We start from the raw sequence: 22095 nt of genomic DNA, 5'->3' as shown, positions 1-22095 counted from the left end.
ACAACATATGATGTTTTAGTATAAGTATGTCCCAAATATTGCAAAGCACATACTTGCAATAAAATAATTTATCTAAAATTTAAATTGAACAGGTATTCTTATATTTTCATTTGCTAAATCTGATAACCCTTCTTTGTGTTCATAAAAGGATATCTTTAAAGGAAATCCTAAAAAGACAGATCTATAATTTTCTTCTTAAATGCTATAATGTAAACCCTGAAGAAATTAAGATACTCTAAACTCATCTGACCTCAACCTATGTTCTATCCTGAGTCAAAAGTACCTTATGAGAGAAACAACCATTCCTTTCACTGTGTCAGCTGGAAACTTATAGTGATATAATCTAAAATACCTTGAGTCCAACTGCCTTCCAACTCTAAAATTCTTTAATTCTAAGTAACTCTTAAACATCTAAACCAGGTTTCTACTTTTCCCAATTAGTATTCTTGCTTCAACCACCCTGCATGAAAATGTGGGTTAGAAAATGGCTTTACAAGTACAGTAGGCAATACCCTAGGGTAGTGTGTTGCCTTGAACTCCTAGAAATCTGCATATTCGTGGTGGTTTTATGGTGATCGTAGAGTAAAATCCTTCCTACTGTTCTAGTTCCCACAATACCGCTTTTCATACTCCAGCCAATCATTTTGTCAACCTCTGTTTTAAAGGCTTCTTTACTTTTTTAGTTAATAACATTCTTCTTTCTTAATACTGTTATAGACTACATCAGGGAAGGGGCTAATTCATCTTTGTACACACAGCTCTAAGCTGAAATAAAGTAATCCCTCAACTAACATTGACAGACTCTTCCTCGGGTTTCCCCCCAAACCTGCCCCTGTTTTAGTTAATAGAATGCATCCCTATCCACATGCTAGAAATTTCAGCGTCTTTGTTCCTCCTTCCAGTCTAATCTGAATCTCACAAGTCAGCAAGCCCTGAAATGCCTTTAAGTCTTTCTCCCTGTACCTCTTTGTCCTCAGACAGTCCCCATCCCTACTCTGGTCAGTTGCCTCCTGACTCACCCATCTTCTTCCCATCTACCATAAATTCCTTCTTCAACATAGACCTGATCATGATGATACTTTGCTTAAAGCTCCTTGATGAATCTTTGACCTCTACTGATCACTGTGCTATTTTCTTAGCACAATTTTCACAAACTAGTTGCAGACTATTTTCTATTAATATACTCCTCACCATACACCAGGCCACTTGACCTGCACCAGACGCACTTGGAATGTTTTTATTTCCTTTTTCTTTTTGCCAAAATCTTACTTTTTGTTGCCTCGCCTCAATAAAAATTAATTGTTCCTTATATAGATTTATCATCAGAGTTCTCTCACACCTTAAGCAAACTCAATTTATAAAAGTCCAATTTTATGATAAAAGCAAATTATTGTTTTTAAAAAATGTTCACAACCAAATTTCTTTAATAATTAAATCCCCAGGTATTTAAAAATATAAGTCCATATATAGCAATTTGGTTTCCAGGGACAGAGCTGTAAGAAAAGTTTGTTTTAATATATACTGTGTCCTCTGTTGCTTTAGAGAATGAAGTGTTGATGATCCCAGGCAGTGATGAGTAGCTTGGGAGAACAGGTTTGTAGCTCAGGGGAAATCCTGAAGTGGCACAGTTCATTTGTCCCTGACTGGGTTGCTAATCCATCTGAAGCCCCATTTATGCCTGTAGGGGTCACGAAGAGGGCTGAGACGAGATGACAGGCTGCCGACCCAGGCAAGATTCAAAAAGGAACCTAGTTTCAGGATAGAGGGTCTGTGGCAGTTAATGACGACCCATGCCTGTGTGCTTTTCAGAACATCGAGCTGAAGGTTGAAGTGGAGAGCCTGAAACGAGAACTCCAGGACAAGAAACAGCATCTGGATAAAACATGGTGAGCTGTTGTTTGGACTGGATGAGCTCTGGTCCTTTCCACAGTCTGGCTCATCTATCTGAAAGGAACAGATTTAGAACCAAATTCCTTACTCTTCTCTCTGGCATTTGACGCTGTGTCAGATTCGGGAACTGAGGCAATAGGTTTTCATGTGCTTTCTTTCCCTTGGGCTCTTTGTTACTAGGCCAGATGGACCTTGCCATGGACTGGTAGATTCACCAGACCTAAGATTATAAACTTCCTATTAAATAGCAATCAACTAAGCAGGAAACAATGAATGCTTCCACTTTTAGTCAAACGAGACAAATGCAAATAAGCTTTATCAGAGATTATCAATCTACTAATAACATCAAGGGCTGACATAATGTTTGGGGAAAACCCACACTCTTAAACACTACTGGTGAGAGTGTGAATTGTGACGTTTTTGGTAGGTGGTGCTACCTATTAAAGTAAAAAAAAGAGCATTTCCTTTGATCACATAATCCCTAGAAGGAATCTGTTCCTCATAAATAAAAGCACTAGAGTGAAAGAATAAATCGTTGCATCATTGTTTGTAATGGAAAAAACTCAAAACAGCTATCCATCGATAGGGCAATAGTTGAAAAAATTTTAGTATATCCATACTGTGGACTATTATGCAGTTATTGAAAAGAATGAGTTAGCTCTATATTATTGTCTGGTGCAAAGTCCTTGATTAAGTGAGAGGAAAAAATACTGAGTGATAAGCTTCTTTGAGTACATACAAACAGTTCTCTCTGTGTGTACATGTGTTTGCTTGATTATGCATAGAAAAACCTGGAGGGTTACACACGAAATTCCTTAACATGGCTAGTCCTGGGGGGAGTGAGATCAGAGTTTATGATGGGGAACAGACTTAATTTTTTTTCTTTATATACTTTTATGTCGTTAAAATGGTTATTTTTATAATTAATAGTTTTTAAAAACTTAGTGTTAAATGACAAGTATTATTAAAATTATTGTTAAAAATATTTTCAGATTATATCCTGGGATCAGTATATAATCAATCTGATCTTACATTCCTATGTCTACAGTATTTCTTGATAGTTAGGATAACAATCTAGCAAGATCAGAATACTCAAAACCAAATTAAATTATACACAATGTGCTAGTATTATTAATAATTATTAAAGCATTAAGAGAGCTTTTAGATTTTAGAAAAGATTACAGTAACAATTTAGTAATAAATTTTGAGATTTGTGTAATGCTTTTCAAAAAAATTTTTATGTCATCTTAACTTTGAATTAGGTGAGATTATTCTATTTTGAGAATGAGAAAACCAAGGTACAGTCTAAGTCTTCTCAAATCAGTGGCAGAGCCCACATCTTCTGGCATGAAGTTCAAGGGTCTTCTGACATTACAACAGCTGCAGCCTCTTAATTCAGGCATTCCTGGCTGAGTTACTCAGAAAATATACGACTTCCATTCTCTAGAGATTGTAGTTAGGGTTGTCTAGTGCATTTATCAAGGAATATGGAGTTGAATGTGGAGTAAGAGTACAAGTTGATGATTCCTGAGGTCTGCCTATTTTGGGATCTTGGGTTATTACCTTGACGTTTGTCTCTTTTACGACCAAGATCCCCATGCTCCCTAAAAGGCTATATGATGACAAGGGAGCTCAGGTAAATATAGCCTCTGGGACAGTGCTGAGTAGTGTCCACTACCAACCAAGGAATCCTGTAATCTTTAGGTAAGCCCCATTTGGTATCCATGGACACAACTTTCTGAGTCAAATATTGGCGTACCACTGGTCTTAGTACTTTGTGAGCCTATAAAGGTTCAGTTTCGTTCTCTGCCTTGAGAATACAAAGATGGCCCGTGGTTCACAACAAATGGCTTAAAACAGAAATAAAATGAGACCAGAATTAAGATCATTTAGCACCTGATACTGGCCCAATATTTCTAATCCTCAGACATCTAAAGGCAGCTGTTGTTTCCTATAAATAAACTGGTGATACCTTACCCACCATGCTAGTGCCTGGACATTCATTCCTGGGGATATCAGAGATGCAAAGCTTAGCCAAAACCACAGGCTTCCATAGACTAAATGTCTACTCTCTGCACCATGGGAAAACAGGGTGGAACTCCTCTGGATAGGTGCCCAGACTCAGGATAGTCTCCTATGGATTGATTAATGGCTGTAAATGAGGAAAACATTTCTGTGGATGTCCAAGTGGATACCCTGTCCCAGCGACCTAAATGGAAAGAACACTTTAAAATCAAAGAGCAAGATAGGAAGAGAACTAGCAAAGCCTTCTAGAAAAGTAGCCTACAAGGAAGAGTCCCGGGCCAGACAACAGTGAATATGAATGCTGAGTGCTGAACCATGAGATGACTACCTGCCTTCCAAATGAAAGTTCCTCCTTTTGAAGCTACAGCAGTAAGAAGGCTTTAGGGAGTCAGGTATATGCTGCTTGACAAGCAACAAGAAATTAGAGTTCCTGAGAGATTACCTGAAAAGGTTGAAGAGATCATTTCCACAGAAAACTGTAGAGGGGAAAAATGCTTCATTTTTCTTATCAGTGCGACTGAGAATTACTAGAACCAGCTTAGTGGGTCCACTTGCTAAATCATTTGTCTGCCTCTGACTGGCCAATGCTCTGCGGTTGTAGGGCTGACGTGGAGAATCCCAACAGCCATAATGAAGCCGAGCTCCGGCGCCAGTTTGAGGAGCGACAGCAGGAGACGGAGCATGTTTATGAGCTCTTGGAGAATAAGATCCAGCTTCTGCAGGAGGTGAGCAGGAGTTCCAAAAGCCCATGGTGAGGGGTCCTCTTTTACCTCTTTTTCTACTGCCCTGCCTTCTGGCATTCACCCTTTCCCCCTCTACTTTCCTTCCAAATTCATCAAATGACTCTGTATCTTGGGGCTCCTAACCTAGGTGGGGACCTTGCAGCCTCTCAGTTTTGTTTTGTTTTGTTTTTTGTTTTTTTTTTGTTTTTGCAGGAATCCAGGCTAGCAAGAAATGAAGCCGCACGGATGGCAGCTCTGGTGGAAGCAGAGAAGGAGTGTAACCTGGAGCTCTCAGAGAAATTGAAGGGAGTCACCAAGGACAGGGAAGATGCACCAGGAGACCAGGTCAAGCCTGACCAATACACTGAGGCCCTGGCCCAGAGGGACAAGTAGGTGCCTTTGGTGCTCTTTTTGTCACTTGTTTTTGCCCATTCTTGAGACTATGAGAGCATACAGCAGCTACAGTGTTCCCTTCTAAGGACTGACAGTGGAACCTTCACCATTTCCAAGACTTTACGGCCCCACGTCCAAAGATGTTCTTTTTGGGGCTGAATCTTTAATGATATCCCTAAGAATACTTACTTTGTACCAGGTATGGTGGCTCACACCTGTAATCCCAGCACTTTGAGAGGCCAAGGTGGGAGGATGCTTGAGGACAGGAGTTCCAGACCAGCCTGGGCAACATAGTGAGACTCTGTCTCTACCCTACCTGCCCCCGCCAAAAAAAAAAAAAAAGAAGAATGAAGTGGTCAAATGGTGGCAAGCAGGAAACTTGAATTCACTTATTCAGAAAACATGTATTGAGCACCTGTTACATGCCTGATATGGGCTAAGCACTAGGGTTACACAAATGAAAGACTCAGTTCCTGTCACCAAGAAGCATGTTATATGATTTTAATAAGTCCTCTTATAGAAGTAGCATGGGATGTTCTGGCAACATATTGGATGGTCTATTCCAGACTAAAAGAGCAAGGGGCCTGCTGTGGTCTGAATGTTTGTGTCCCTCCCCACTCCAATTCATATGTTAAAATCTTAACTCCCAAGGTGGTGGGGCCTTTGGGAGGTGATTACATCATGAAGGCAGAGCCCTCATGAATGGGATTAGTGCCTTTATAAGAGACCCCAGAGAGCTAGTTAGCCAGTTCTACCATGTGAGGGTACATCAAGAAAGCATCCTTTATGAACCAGAGATGAGCCTTTGCCAGACATCCAATCTGTCAGTGCCGTGAGCTTGGACTCCCCAGCCTCCAGAGCTGTGAGAAAGAAATTCTGTGGTTTATGACATTTTGTTATACCAGCCCAAATGGACTAAGACAGTGCCATTGAAGCTATTCTGGATGAAGTGAAATCTGATCTGAATTTTGAAGAATGAATAGGAGTTAGAAGAAATCAGGTAGAAAGTGGGTGGAGAAGGGAAATGTTCTGTGCAGAAGGAGAAACCATGGAGAGAAGACACAGGGAAGGGAATATTTCAAGAACTACAAATAGTTATACGTAACTAGAGCACAACGTCTGGGGAAGATGAGAGGTAAGCTGTCTTGGGAATAGGGGTCTGGTTGTGCCTGCTTTGTATATTATTAGTTAATTAATTTTTATTTATTGAGACAGGGTCTCACTGTGTCACCAAGGCTGGAGTGCAGTGGCACGATTATGGCTCACTGCAACTTTGAACTCCTAGGTTCAAGCAATCCTCCTGTCTCAGGCTCCCAAGCAGCTGGGACTACAGGCACATGTGCCACTGTGCTTGGGCCAGCTCTGCACATTAAGTAAGAAATTTAGATTTTGTCCTAAGGCAACTGGGCAGTTGTTGAGGTCACCACTATCTACCATTAGGGTTACTGCAGTAACTTCCCAAATGTTCTATTTCCAGTCCTGCCCCTCTCATTCAATCTCAATCTAACAGTTCAGAGCAGTTTTGAAGTAGAGAATTCAGCAATATCAAATTGGCAAATAATTTAGCCTCTTAGGTACATAATACTATGGTGGCATAAAAAATCCTTAAGGAGCTTTTAACTGAATAGGCAAAAAACAGGTGTACACACGATGTTTCTTTTTGGGACCCAAATTTGATCATGTCATTGCAGAACCATTTGAAAAGCTTTCTGATACCTTGAGGAGATAAAATTGACATTCCCTCACATGGCCATTGAACCTTTTATGATATAACCTCTGATTTCTCCCAGGTTCATCCCCCAACAACTCCACACTCTTCAGTCATGCCAGACTAGTAATGGTAATGATGGCTAAGGCTTGCTGAGCTCTTACTATACAGCTGAGCTGAGTACCTTACATTCTTGTTTAACAACCCCATGAGGTGGGAATTACTATATTTTATTGATGAAGAAACTGGCATTTGGGATGTTGTATAACATGGTTTCAGGCATTGCTGAAATCCAAACCTAAATCCACGTTGCCTCCAGAAGCACAGGAAGCCCTGTAAGGTCTCCAGAATTTTGCCCGTACTCTTCCTTCTGTGGGAAACAACTGCAAAGTCTTCCTCTTCTGGTGAACTCCTGTTCGTTCCTCAAACCTCATTAAGGCATCAACCGTCACTTCTTTGAAGGCTTTTTGTGACAGCAGAATTAAGTCTCTGTATTGTTGCTTTGTTCTATATACATATCCACATTGCACAACTCCCAATGCGGTGCTGTATTTGCTTTCAGATCTTCCCTCCTAGATTCCCTGAGACTCTGTCTCATCTCTGTATCATAGTAAATACTTGTTAAACTAAAAAACAAAACAAAACCCAAGAAAAACACACGTACATCTGACAAATAAATCGAGGTAGTTCATACCAAATGACCTTGAACAACTTTAGAGAACAGATCATCCGTACAGACTAAGAGCCAAAGGGATGCATGAGGTTTGAGGCTTGAGAAAGGTAGAGATGTCCTGGTGTAGGTGCCATGCGGAATTTCATACAGAATCCATATTCTTTGTCAACATCATCAGTACAGCTTACATTTGTATAATGTTTTTAAGTTCTTTCTTATCTTCAAACCCTAGTTGATCCTCACACCCTAAATGAATTTATAATTTGTTTATGAGATTTCTACTTGACTTTCTGGTGTTCCTCACCTTTCTGCCAAACTATTTTCCTCCCAAGGTGCTATCATTATCTTATACACTTACACAGGAATAATCATCACAATTGGAAACATTTCATCTAGTACCCAGCACATTTTCAAGGACCTGGCAGGTAACTTTAGTACGGTAGCACACAGAGAAACAGCAACACGTGCCTTCACACAGTAGATGGTCAATAACTGCGGATTTGAACTTGTGTTTTGTATACTTCACAGCATGTACAGTCTTTTACAATTTAATCCTAGACAGAATTTCCAGTTTCTTCCCAGCCATTGCCTCTTCTTCGTTCCATTGACTCTTCCCCAAATGTACACTGTATCTTTATGCCTTTATTCCTTTGTTCAATCTTCTCCGTCTGAGCCTGGAAAACAACCCAGTATTCAAAATATTTTCTCCTGAGCTTCCTCACACACTTCCAAGTCAAATGAATCACTTCTTTATCTTTCTTCCTACAACTTCCTATAGTACTGCAGTCCGCATCCCCCGGGGCTAGTACCAACCCCCAGACTAGTACCAGTCTGTGGCCTGTTAGGAAATGGGCTACACAGCAGGAGGTGAGTGGCAGGTAAGCCAGTGAAGCTTTGTCTGTATTTACAGCTGCTCCCCATCGCTCACATTACTGCCTGAGCTCCACCTCCTGTCAGATGAGTGGAAGCAATACATTCTCACAGGAGAGCAAACCCTACTGTAAACCACATATGCCAGGGATCTAGGTGGTGCGCTCCTTATGTCATTAAGTGATTTCATGGTTATGTGAACATCAGAGTGCACTTACATAAACCTACATGGTATAGCCCATTGCACATCTAGGCTGTATAGCATAGTCTATGGCTCCTAGGCTACAACCATGTATAGCATATTACTGTGCTGAATACTGTAGGCAACTGTAACACAATGGTAGCTATTTGTGCATCTAAACTTATTTAAACATAGAAAAGGTACGGTAAAAAATTTAAAAAGATTAATAAAAGAGGACACCTATGTAAGGCACGTGCCGTGAATAGAGTTTGTAGGACTGGAAGTTGCTGTGGGTGAGTCAGTGAGTGAGTGGTAAGTAAATGGGAAGGTGTAGGACATTATTGTACAATAGTGCAGACTTTATAAACACTGCACACTTAGGCTACATTAAAATTTTAAAACATTGTTTCTTTGGTCAATAATACATTAACCTTAGCTTACTGTAGCTTTTTTACTCTGTAAACTTTTAAATTTTTTAAACTTTTGACTCTTTTGTAATAATACCTAGCTTAAAGCACAAACACATTGAACAGCTGTACAAAACTATTTTTTCTTCTGTCCTTATTCTATAAACTTTGTTTTTAAAAATTTTTTAAATTTAATTTTTAAAAGTTTTTTGTTAAAAACTAAGACACACATTAGCCTAGGCCTACACAGGGTCAGGATCATCAGTATCACCATCTTCCACCTTCATATCTTGTCCCACTGGAAGGTCTTTAGGGGCAATATCACATGGAGTTGTCATCTCCTATGGTAATAATGCCTTCTTCTGGAATACCTCTTGAAGGACCTGCCTGAGGCTGTTTTACAGTAAACTTTTAAAATATATACAAGTAGAAGGAGTACACTCTAAAACAATAAAAGGTATAGTATCGTAAATACATAAACCAGTAACATAATTATTTATTATCAAATATGTATTGTACATAATTGTATGTGCTACACTTTTTTTTTTTTTTGAGACAGAGTCCCACTTTGTTGCCCAGGCTAGAGTGAGTGCCATGGCGTCAGCCTAGCTCACAGCAACCTCAAACTCCTGGGCCTAAACGATCCTACTGCCTCAGCCTCCTGAGTAGCTGGGACTACAGGCATGCACCACCATGCCCGGCTAATTTTTTGTATATATATATATTTTAGTTGGCCAGATAATTTCTTTCTATTTTTAGTAGAGACGGGGGTCTCGCTCAGGCTGGTCTCGAACTCCTGACCTTGAGCGATCCACCCACCTCGACCTCCCCCAGAGGGCTACGATTACAGGCGTGAGCCACCGCGCCGGGCCTGTGCTACACTTTTATACAGTTGGCAGCGCAGTAAGTTTGTTTATACCAGCATCACCACAGACACATGAGTAATGCACTGTAAAATGACATTATAACAGCCAGGACATCATTATGTGATAGGAATTTTTCAGCTCCATTATCATTTTATGGGACCTCTGTCATATATGTGGTCCACTGTTGACCAAAATGTCATTTTGTGGTGCGTGACTGTAGCTGAGTCTCCTCACTGTCCAAACCGCTAGCACACACACCAAAGGAACTTAAGTTTCTATACAACAGAGATTGTTTCTTTTCCAACTTTATATTCCCAGTACTTGATAGAGTACATTGAGTACGCACAATGGTTATCCAAGAACTGCTTCTTGAGTGGAACAACAATAACCACCACCAAAAAAACAAACAAATAAACAAAAAGACCAAAACCAAAAAACATAAAAACAACTTCTGGGTCCTTGTTCCAGGAGTTACATCCCTATGGTCTGCAGATCCATGGACAGGCTTCAGGAGGTCCATGAACCTGGGGAAAACGTAAGCAAAAAGTTGTTTGTGTTTATATGAGGGCTAGGCCAGAAAATACATGGCTTTCTGAAGAAAAGATCAAACCTACTGCACTGGACCATGGGCTGAAAAATTAATAATATTATCATGACTGTAACTGCTGTTCTTACTTTTTCTTTGCTTCAGGAGAATTGAAGAACTGAGTCAGAGCCTGGCTGCCCAGGAGAGGCTTGTAGAACAGCTGTCTCGAGAGAAACAACTACTACATCTGTTGGAGGAGCCAAACAGCATGGAAGTGCAGGTAAGGGTCGGGCTGTAAAGCCAAAGGCACTTGCTTCATGCTTTCATGAGCCCTACTTCTTTTTTCTTCTGAGACAGTCTCGCTCTGTTGTCCTGGCTAGAGTGCGGTGGCATCATCATAGCTCACTCCAACCTGAGCCCTGCTTTTTAATATCTAAGTGTATTGGTCATCTATTGCTATGTAAGAGATTACTACAAACAGCAGTTTAAAACAATGTATGTTTGTAATCTCAGAGTTTCTGTGGGCTGTCACGGCTTAGCTGGGTTCTCTGGTTAGGGTCTCATAAGTCTGAAATCAAGATGTGAACTGGGGTGTTTTCTTATTTGGAGGTGTACGCAGGGAAGGATCTGCTTCTAAGCACCCTCAGGTTGTTGGAAGAATTTATTACTGTGTGGATGTGGGAAGCTATGGCAGCTTGCTCCTCATATCCAGCAGCAGAAGGAATGAGTTTGTTGCTTTTCTCACTCTAGACCCTCTTGTAAGGGCTCACCTGATTAGGTCAGGCCCACCAGTATAGTGTCCCTTTTGATTAACTTAAAATCAACTGATTAGGGGCCTTAATTACATCTGCAAAATCTCTTCACTTTTGCCATATTACATAGCATAACTATGCAATGACATTCCGTCACCTTGGCCATACTCTTTTGGTTAGAAGCAAGTTACAGGTTCTGCCCATCGTTAAGGGGCAAGGATTACACAAAGGTGTGGATGCCAGGGATGGGAATTGTGGGGGTCATCTTAGATTTTTGCCAACTACCCCAAGTGATTTATAACTATATATAACATATATGTGGTTTTAATATTGAAGAGAGAACACTCACTGTGGTGAAAATAATTGCATTGATTTTCATCTATTTGTTGTTCTTGGAAGTTACCTCAGAGGGAACGCCTCTCCTCCACTGGCTTTTCTTCTTTTATTCTTATTTCAGCATATTGTAGGGGTACAAAAGTTTAGGTTACGTATATTGCCCTTGCCCCCCCACTCCCCAGAGTCAGAGCTTCAAATGTGTCCATCCCCCAGACTGTGCGCATCGCACTCATTATGTATGTATACACCCATCCCCTCCCCCACCCACATCTGCCCAACACCCGATCACTGTTATTCCTAAGTTCCACTGGCTTTTGATTTACTAAAAATATACTTTCTAAATGAATCCTAAAATGTATCTTTGTCCAAGCAACAAAAACAATTACCAGGTATTCTTACATTCCTACAGTAGCCTTAGACTAATGATAGAACATGTAGTTTACTGGTTCACATATACAAAGGCTAGGGTCAGGATAAAGAGCAATGATAAAAATTAGTTTAAACCAGTGCTTCCCAACCTTTTCCATGTCATGGCACATAGAGAAAATGGTGATATTTGTAAGGTATAGAGGTAAATGGATGAAGCTTCTTACTTGGAGGTGGCCAGTTTGAGTACTTAGGCCACATGAGGGCAGAAGAAATCACTATCTTGGCCACATTTATAAACCTTTTAGACAGTGGCTCCATTTTGGTTGGAAAGCTCTGGTTAACAAACTCAAGAAATGATGTGTGTGCATTTAATTTTAAAGATATGAATACAAGTCAAATTTCATAGGCATTCTGTTAAGATACATGTTGAAATATATGGCAACTTTCTTAAGGGACTCTTGAAAAGATTTTATAATAAATCTTAATGGGAAAAAGCTTGATTGTGAATAAGAAGAATTAGATTTCTATCCTGATTATTTATTAGCTGTATGACTATGGATATGTCACTGCTCAGCTTCCACATGTGTACAATGGGAAGATTAGCCCAAATAATCTTTAAAGTCTCCTGTAACACTAACATTCTATTACAATAACTCCAGCATCATTGGAAAAAAGTACATAGTCCCCAAAGTGAACATTTTGAAAGAAATAATATGCATGTGTAAATTCTGAAACAAACTCACTTTTATTGCTCTAGTTTTATATTTACAGACACAAACACTAAAATGTTTATGTATATATACTTTCATCATCATCTTTGGTAAGCACTGAAATGGATACATGTAGTTTAGTATTTGCAAGGCTAATGAGAAGAACTGGTTTGGTATCAGTTTTCAGAAGACTTAAAGAACAGAAAAGATTACAATTTCAGAGAGACTAAATTATTTATTCCAGTCTAAAAAAATGCTTAGAACAAGAATAAGTACAACATCCAGAAGGTAATACTATTGTCCATTGATCAGAAGAAAGAAATCTATCAAGTCACATAAATTGTACTAAATTGATATGCTTCTTTAATGCTGCCTGTTATCTATAAAAATTAATGTCATTACCCAACACTTTGTACATTTAGCAACCTGATCTATTGTGCTGTTAATTCTGTAAGACAGTGTTTCCCAACCTTTTTCATGAAAAATTCATTTTCATAGGAAATGATTATGCATCTATGGTATTCTGAAATAAGTTGACTGAGGCCACTCATGGTTGGAGGTGATTGCTGATGGCCACCTCTGGACCCACCCAGCACCCTGAGAGCTGAGGGGATCAGCGTCTCTCTGCACAATGGTGGGCTGCTTTGAGGCACACTTGGCTAGAACACCCAAGTTAGAAAGCTCTGCCACAGGGGACCTCTGGTAATAAGTCCTCTCAGTGTGGAGGACAGAAAGCTGCCCACAGCACATTTCCTAGTTTCTCTCTTTGGGTTTGTGGCTTATGGAAAAAAATAATCAGGTCCTAAGGACGGGCAGTATACACAGAATCATTTTATGTTACCAGTTCTAATACAGCCCAAAGTGGCAGTCTTCTAGCAGGCATCCAGATAATCCTGTGAAAACTTCCTTCTCCCAACACGTGTTCAGATTCCAAAGGAAAGGATATAGTTTGGTTACTGTGCTACTGTTTTACACTCTGTGGCCTAGAAAGAAATATTGGAGTGATTTCTATAATATCTTGGGAACTTTTAGCCATACTCAAGTGGTGCAGATTGATTTACGGACAGTTAAGTTCAAGTTCAGAGGAAGAATCTTGATTCTGCTGTAACTGATTCTAGTATGAAGTCCCCCAGATTTTAATTAGGGAAGCAGAATGGTATAAAAGAATGAGCTTAGGTTTTGGAATCTGAATCCCAGCGTCACCACTTTTAGATGTACGGCGTTGGACAAGTTACATACCTCCTCCGAATAGTTTCCTCTTCTGCAAAATAGGGATAGAAATAACTAATGTTCAGTTACTCGTAAGGTTAAGCAATAATATATATGTAGTGCTTAGCATATGTCTCAAAACATGGTAACTACTATTATCATTACCCATATTAACAATGTGAAAGAGAGTAAGGCTACTCTTAAAATGAGTAGCAGATATGAAGATGTAGTCTAGGAGTTAGATATTGATGAGTCAGACTTCATTCACATTGTAACCATCTTTGTCTTATAAAAGACAAAGACAAAATTAATAAGTATAATAGTTTATTAGTAATATTAATGATCATAATTCTCTCTCTGTGCCTTTTAGCCTTGCATATAGAAAACCTGTTTCATAGGCAAAGACCGAACTCCAAGTTGCCAGTTTGTGTTACCGCTCCCCAGGAGCAGCAGGAATACAATGAAGGGTGAATGGCTTGGGACAAATCGGCCAAAATGATTATTATGTCTTACTTTAATCTAGTCAAGGAGAAACATTGAAGCACTTTCTATAACATCTTGAGAACACTTAGTTATATTCAAATGGTTCTGATTATTATAACATAAAACCTGGAGGTGAACTCACAGGATTTCTTAAATACATATCCCAAGTATAATTTAAAATATTTATCAATGAATATTCCAGAACTTTTCTGTAGTAATAACAGTGCCAGATGGTGCTCTAAATGCTATATATATATAACTCAAATTAACTGAAGCCTCCAAACAACTCTGTGAGGTAGGTATAAGAGACATAAAAAGAAAGTAATTTATAATAAAATAATGTTCACTTTAATATGTAAATACTTGGGCACAACTATATGAAAAGGCATAAAGAAATAGTTAGGTGCTTGTACCTGTATCGAAAATCACTGTGAATGTCACAACTTCAAATGTAGTGTGATACAGGCATGTTAGGCTGACATTTCAAAAACAGCAAGTGACAATGCTATTAGTAATGAGCATGAGGCAATGCCAACTTGACAAACTCTTGGTAAATTTCCAAAAAAAACCAGTATTCCCCTAATTTACATGGTAGTTTAATTCATGGAAAAATTTGGTGTATAACATTGTGTTCATATATACAGCAGAATTAAATTAAGTTCTGGGTTCAGATGATTATAAACAGTTTTATTACTTCTGTCATTACCCAATGAAACATTCAAAAGTCATTTGGAATTTGGGACAATGCTTTGTACTACACATTTCAAGTTATGTAGCACCTCTTACCCCACTCATTACTGTCACAACATACAAAGAAATACCCCCATGAATTTCCAACATGCACACTAAGAGATGGTACAGTTGCTCAGCGAGAACCATTGGTCTAGGGGTTCCTTGCCTTCAAAGTGCTTACAGTCCAAAGAAAGACTGGCATGTAAATAAAATATGAAAATACAGTGTGATAAATGAGGAGATAGAAATATATGCATAGTGCCACAGGAACCCACAGTTGAGAGGGACTGACTCCGAAAAGGGACTCACCAGGAGGTTACCCTAGCGCTGGAGCCTTAAAGCCTGAATACATACAGCAAGCAGAAAATAGAAGGTCATTCTAGACAAGGAACAATATATACAGTAGTATGGAACTTAGTTAAGGAATTGGGAGTAACTGGTATTACTAAACATATGATAAATATTGGAGAATGATAAAATGTATAGCTGAAATGTCCCATAAATGTTGAACTAAAGACTTCATGTTGTAGGTACCAGGAAATTTAAAAAAAAGTTAACGGGAATAAAAGTATATGATTTGCATTTTAGAAAGGCAATCCCGGTGGTTGTGTAGACTGAGGATTGTTTGGAGAGCAAATAATTGATGTTACCTCTTAAGATGGAGCAAATCATGGCTTGACACAGCTATTAACTGCTTCATATAGTGCATTCTGTGAATTAGATGGGGTAAGAAATTTTATAAAACCAATTAGAAAGCACTTTGTCTCTCCCCTCTGCATAGGTAACATATGGTGAGCCTTGCTCTTTGTGATACCTGAAGCCTATGCTGTGGATGTTATCCTGTCTGCTAACTGTATGGTTCTACTGTATTACACCCAAACCTTTGTCTGCCATGCCAACTCTCATCACAGGAGCCCCCCTCAATGTGGAAGGCAAAAAAGTCCAATTTCTAAGCTTTGGGCCTGCTCTGCAGAAGCTAGAGGATCCCCTCATCACCGCAAAGTCATCCCTGGGATCCCTTACTGATTCTGGAGGACAAAGCAGATTGAGTTCTAAGGACTCCTTCACTTCCTCTAGTCCCCCTACCCCTCACAGTTGAGAACACCACAGTGGGGTCTTAGAAGAAAGGAGAGTTCACAGATCTTATACTTCTAGGTTGAATTGTCCAAGTGAAAAATACTCATTTATCCTACCTCCCGCAGATAAGTATTTCTCATGTGATGCCAGTATGAAATTCTGGACTAGGCTCACTCTAATCTCTGAGTACAGGAAATTTCCCTTCAGAGCCTTCATTCTCTCAATAAGACAGACACTTTTGATAAAGATTATTTTATTTAATTTATTTTACTATTCTTTTAGCTGTTTTCCTTTTCCATTCTATAAAAACACTCTACAGCACCCATTTTAGTGGCAGTATACTTGAACAATACTTATGAACCTCTATTATATATATGGTTTTTTTTTTTTTTGAGACAGAGTCTCGCTCTGTTGCCCAGGCTAGAGTGAGTGCCGTGGCGTCAGCCTCGCTCACAGCAACCTCAAACTCCTGGGCTCAAGCAATCCTCCTGCTTCAGCCTCCTGAGTTGCTGGGACTACAGGCATGCGCCACCATGCCTGGCTAATTTTTTCTATATATATTTTTAGTTGTCCAGATAATTTATTTCTATTTTTTAGTAGAGACGGGGTCTTGTTCTTGCTCAGGCTGGTCTCGAACTCCTGACCTTGAGCAATCCTCCTGCCTCGGCCTCCCAGAGTGCTAGGATTTATAGGCATGAGCCACTGTGCCCAGCCTGAACCTCTACTATATAATTGACTTCATATAACAAGAAAAAAGTGCCATACCCTGACATGCCACTGACATTACTCCACAGTTCCTTTGAATCCTTCTTGATATCCACTCAAATCAATAGCACATTGTGACCTGAGTACCCAGCAGCCTTTTGCTATCTGCAGTACCTTGTCCACATCTTTTTCACTGGGAAGTCAGAAAATCTAATATAGTTTACAAAGTTATTTTTCTCTTCCTCAATAAAGGTATCCACATAGTTGCAGGGAAAAGCTAGCAATTATTTCAGTTATTGATACTATTTCCTTAAGTTTTAAAATTAAACCAGACCTAGAGGGTGTGAAGGAAGAAGAAATGATGTACTTGTAAAAGGGAGGTCTGAAGGAATTCTTGTTTTGTTTCTTTTTTTCTCCAGTATAAGATAAACAGAACATATTAACATGTGGTTGGCTTAAAAAATGAAACAGGATGACAGAGTTAGGGAGAAGCACACATTAAGAAGGACCTTCCCACTTACACAAGTCAGCAGACACTCAAGCCATTGCATTTATGCCTTGTTTGGAACCTAATGTAAATAGCACTGCCTGCAGTGAGGCATATTTCCTAAAATAGCAAACATTCCTAGTTACCATGGAGAGAGCTGACTTGAAGGTTAAGGCAAGAATGTGTTCTAAATGCTCAAGGCAGAGACTGAAAACCTTGCAGAGATTAGTAGCTCAGGCAGCTCCAGACAACTTCATATAAGGAGATTTTTTTAGAGTAGCTTTTCAGTATCCCTTCTTAAGCTGATGAATGTTGAAGCTGGAGACTCATTTACAAATCCTCATTCATCATTACTATCTCCCAGACAACCTCTCTTAGTAACATGTCCTAGAAGCAGGACTTATCAGCTAAAGCAATCATAGTTCTGATCCTTTTGAGCAGAAAAGGAGGTGGAAAAACAGGTGGCTTCATCAAAAATATTTATTGAGCATTTATAATGTGCAAGGTACTGTTAGGTGAAGGAAGAACACAAAGCTGTATAAAGTTTAGTCTCTGTCTTCTAGAGATTACAATCTAAGAAAGTCACTGATGAAAAAAAATACAAGGCCATAGAGAAAGGAAAAATCATTACGGGCTGGGGTGGGCAGCAAAGATTTGGTCTGTAAGGAATGAATAGGATTTTAATAGGGAGAGATGAAAAGGAAAGGCACTGATTTACTCATTCATTCAATGATTATCTACATAGATCTAGAAAGATACTGTTCCAAGCAGTATCTTGTACAGTATCAGAAGTACTGTCTTAGTCTGTTCAGGCTGCTATAACAAAATACCATAGACTGGGTGGCTTGTAAAGCATAGAAACTTATTTCTCATAGTTCTGGAGGCTGGGAAGTCCAAGATCAAGATGCTGGAAGTTTCGGTGTCTGATGTGGGCCAATTTCTGGTTCATAGACTTCCTGCTGTGTCCTCACATTGTAGAAGGGGCTAGCTAGCTCTCTGGGGTCTCTTTTCATAAGGGCATTATAAAAGCCCCCTCCTCCTAATACCATCATCTTGGGGGTTAGGATTTCAACATATGAATTTGGAGGCAATACAAACATTCAAACTATAGCAGATATCAAGATAAGAAAGGTCTGGTTCCCTTACGTAGCTCACCAGCTACTAGGGAGAAGACAGCATGAAGAAATGACACACAAATTACTGTAGGTACCAAAAGTATTTTGGAAGTTTCAAGAAGAGACATATATCTTTTGAGGGGATTCAGAAAGATAGCTTAAAGGAGATACTAGAAGGTTGGATAGGATTTTGACAGTGTAGGTGTTAGCGGTAGAAAAGACCAAGTATATGAGGTAAGAGATGGTGAAGTTCAAGGTTAAGAAGCAGTAGCAGTAATGGAACATATATAGGAGGATGGTGAGTTTAGGCTAGAAAAATAGTGAAGCCAGATTCAGAGAGCCTTAAGAGGCAGGTAAAGAAGTTTATGATTAATGGGTAAGTCACTGGGTTTCCGTTTCTGTGCACGAGTGATATCTGCCTCTGTTTTAGAAAGATTAATCTGGAAGGAGGATAGACATAAACAGCTCATTCATTGTCATCAATTCCAGTATTTATTGAATTCCTCTCATGGCTAGGACTGGTGCTGATAGGTCCTGGAGTAAGAATAAGAAAGGCAGGGGCCTTCCCCTCAGGGAGCTTACATTCTAATGAGGGAGACAGATAAATAACCAAGTAATCAAACAAATAATTTCAAATTGTGATAAGTACATTGAAGAAAGCAAAGAGCTGGGACTGGCGAACTTTACTTGTATAGGGCCAGATAGTAAACAAGTTAGGCTTTGCAGGCTGTAAAGTTTCTGCCACGGTAGCCAGAAAACAGCCATACACAATACATAAAGGAATGTGCATGGCTATGTTCCAATAAACTTTATTTACAAAAACAGGTAGGGGCTGGATTTGGCCCACAGTCCACAGTTTGCTGCCTCCTAATTAAAAGTATTAGGAGGAAAGGGGGCACTATAGACAAAGGGAACATGTCAATCAAGAGTTCAGTCTTTCCTATGGTAATTTTGAGGTGTCTATGACACATACATATGCAGATATCAAATAGGTAACTGGCTATTTGAGAGGTGAACTCAGGAGAATTCTGGGATAAAGATATAAACTGGAAGCCACTGGTATAAAGAGGGGAAAGGATGAGATGACTTTGGAAGAGAATAAAAAGAGAGAGGTAAAAAGGTCTAGGACTAAGCACTAATGAACACCCACAAAAAGGTTTATAGTGGGTATTATTCTTTGTTCACAAATCTCAAAATTATACAAGAAATATCACATTACTTTCTTTAAATCAATTTAAAATCTTTGTCTTAATCAGGCTGGGGGGAAATTCAATTTCATACATTTGGTATTTCCAATTCTTCCTACTGGCTCTCAGTTAAGTAAAGGTTAAAGGTCCCTAGGTTTTACCAGGTGCCAAAGCACCAAGATTACTCTGATCCTTGGTTTACCACCAAAGCACCCCCACCTTAGCACACATGGTTTTGCCAACCCTAACAGCTTGCTGTATTGGAATCTTATGGAGCCAGACCTCTTTGACCTAAAGTCCAACCTTTCCAAGTTATCCTACTGCCTTCCCCTCTGAGATCCTGCTGCTTTTCCAGGGCACTAATATGGAAGGGAGGTGAATCCTTGTTATTAATACTTTTTGACCTCCAATCTCTTGCCAATGTGGGTGCAATCTCACCCTCTCCTCTTTTGTTGATTTCAAAGACATTTCTATCTCTCCTCTTCCCCATGGGACACCTGACTCAATCTTCTCAATGGGCTTAGAATTTCATAAAAGTCTAGAAATGCGTTTGACTTCAAACAGCCTCTTCTTCGCTCTGCAAAAATTACTGAATCAAGGGAATACTAAAGGCCTGACCAGCAAATTAGCGAAGAGGGAGGCAGGGATATACAGGTAACAAAACAAATCTGTATCCAAAAGTTTACCCTGTTCTCGTTTGGCTAGAAAAGAAGTATAAGATGAAGCTGGAAGGGAAGTAAGTTAGGATCTTTTCGTACAGATATTGAAATGCCAGGCTAAGCATTTTAGACTTCACATTATAGGTAGTGGACAATGATAGATCTTTACTATGAATGTTCTGGAAATAATATGGAGGATAATTAGAGGCATAAGCTTCTAAGGCTGTTATAGTTCAGGTATCAGGTTTGAAGAACCTGAAATGGAAAAAGTAGGGAAAATGTGAAGATAATACATGCTAGGTTTGTTCAGAAAAATGATTGGGAAAAACTTAGCATTTGGCTTGATAGGGAAGGGTTCTGAGGAGTTAATGGTATACTCTGATGTTTGCAAGTCCACCCAGTTATACCCATTCGCATCAGGAAATGCTGTGCTTGACCTCATCTATCCTGATACTTTCTCTTTAGCCTTTGACAATATGAGCCATCCCTGTCATTCCTGAAACTCTCCTCCCCCTCATCTGTGCTTAGACTGTGGGACAGCTCCAGTTAGTCTTCCACTTGGTTTTCTCAGTCACCTAAACTCAGCACATCCCAAATTAATATCTTCACTATCTTTTTGCAAATGAATGCTCCAACTCCCACATTTCTGTTGGTTTATGCCATTTTTCTACCAGTCTTCCAGATCCAAAACCATATCTCCATCTTTAACCCTTTTCTTACATCCTCTCTGAGTATATGTCATCAAGTACTGCTCATTCCTTCAAGGCAATTCTCATATTTACCACTTTTTTTTCCATTTCTACACCAGATTTTATCACCCCACACATAAATAACTGTGATGTCTTTTTAGCAGGTCCTCCTGTAGTCATCCTAAAACTGCAATCCATCCTGTTGCCTGCTAATCTCCCTAAAATGCTCAAGTCCATAATTAAGTCCAAATTCTTTTTTCTCTGTCAAAACATTAACCAAATTCTAGTTGCCAAGGCCTTCCATAGCATAGTGTCTGGCTTACAGCTGGCCCTTGATACAAGTTCTCTGTAAATGAAAAATTATAGAGGAGTATGGAGGGATGAACCTGGCCATTCAAAAATCTCCAACATTTTTTTACCTATAGGCTAGCACTGTGTTTAACCCAACTTTTACAGCTTTGAAAGTTATTTTCTTTGCTGGATGCCCTTCCTTTGCCTCCTCCATCTTAACACCCCTCTCAGGTGCCATGCCAGGCCCTTCAACTGTACCAGCCCATACTAATCTCAACCTTTTCTGCACTGACACTGAATTTAAGTCAGTGCCATTTAGTTTAACCAATCAATTGTTCTAATTGTAGCATGCACTTTTTCTCCCTTTCAACTAAACTGAAAGGTCACTGAAGACAGAGAAAAGACATACTGAGTTTGCATTCTTGCTCATTGCCTGATTTAACATATGCTTTAAAATTTACCTAAAAAGCTATGGGTATTTAATGACTTGACTTGAAAGACTCTAATGTTTACTATCAGATAGATTTTGCTGATAACCATATTACTGCAATCTGTAGATGTACTGGAAATCCCTTGGTTTTAAAACAAGTGTTTTGAAATGCTGTGTTATTAATTAATGCAAAGCATGATTGTTTCTGATTTCAGATTTCCAACCAGCACAGGGAAATCACACATCTGCTTTGTGTGTTACCACAAAGCCTAACTGGCTTTACTTGGACGTTCTTGCATTTCCTCATCTGCCTTAGCTTGTTTGCCAAAAATCACGTTTTTTTTTTTTTTTTTTTTTGGCATAGTTTTTAGTAATTAGAAAAGCTATTTCCAATGTCATAACTAGGGCAGTGAAACCTAATACAACTGGTTTGGGACATGGAGATTTTCCACTTCTCTGGTTCTCTTGGAAACTCCCTCCCAGCCCAGAATTAGGTCTTAGAAACCCTACAATCCTGTTGCCACACAGGGAGTATGAAAGTGGCTATGGTTCTAAGAGACAGTTCTCAGACTGCAAAATGTAGAGGTCAAAATAGAAATAGTA

At 39.4% G+C, this 22095-nt stretch overlaps 1 protein-coding gene across 8 annotated transcripts in view; it reads left to right on the top strand.

Annotated features, from left to right (window-relative positions):
• LOC123633855 (phosphodiesterase 4D interacting protein) overlaps nucleotides 1–22095 on the top strand; it is a 175631-nt gene that overhangs the window by 70337 nt on the left and 83199 nt on the right. For all 8 annotated transcript variants that reach the window (XM_045544824.1, XM_045544823.1, XM_045544812.1 and 5 more), the window contains 4 exons: nucleotides 1810–1886; nucleotides 4517–4640; nucleotides 4851–5026; nucleotides 10427–10541. In XM_045544824.1, coding sequence (XP_045400780.1) covers nucleotides 1810–1886; nucleotides 4517–4640; nucleotides 4851–5026; nucleotides 10427–10541 — 492 coding nt within the window. The remainder of the gene's footprint in view (nucleotides 1–1809; nucleotides 1887–4516; nucleotides 4641–4850; nucleotides 5027–10426; nucleotides 10542–22095) is intronic.

The sequence above is a fragment of the Lemur catta genome, chromosome 3 (assembly GCF_020740605.2).
Source record: "Lemur catta isolate mLemCat1 chromosome 3, mLemCat1.pri, whole genome shotgun sequence".
NCBI lineage: Eukaryota > Metazoa > Chordata > Mammalia > Primates > Lemuridae > Lemur > Lemur catta.
This window is presented reverse-complemented; position numbering and strand designations above follow the sequence as displayed.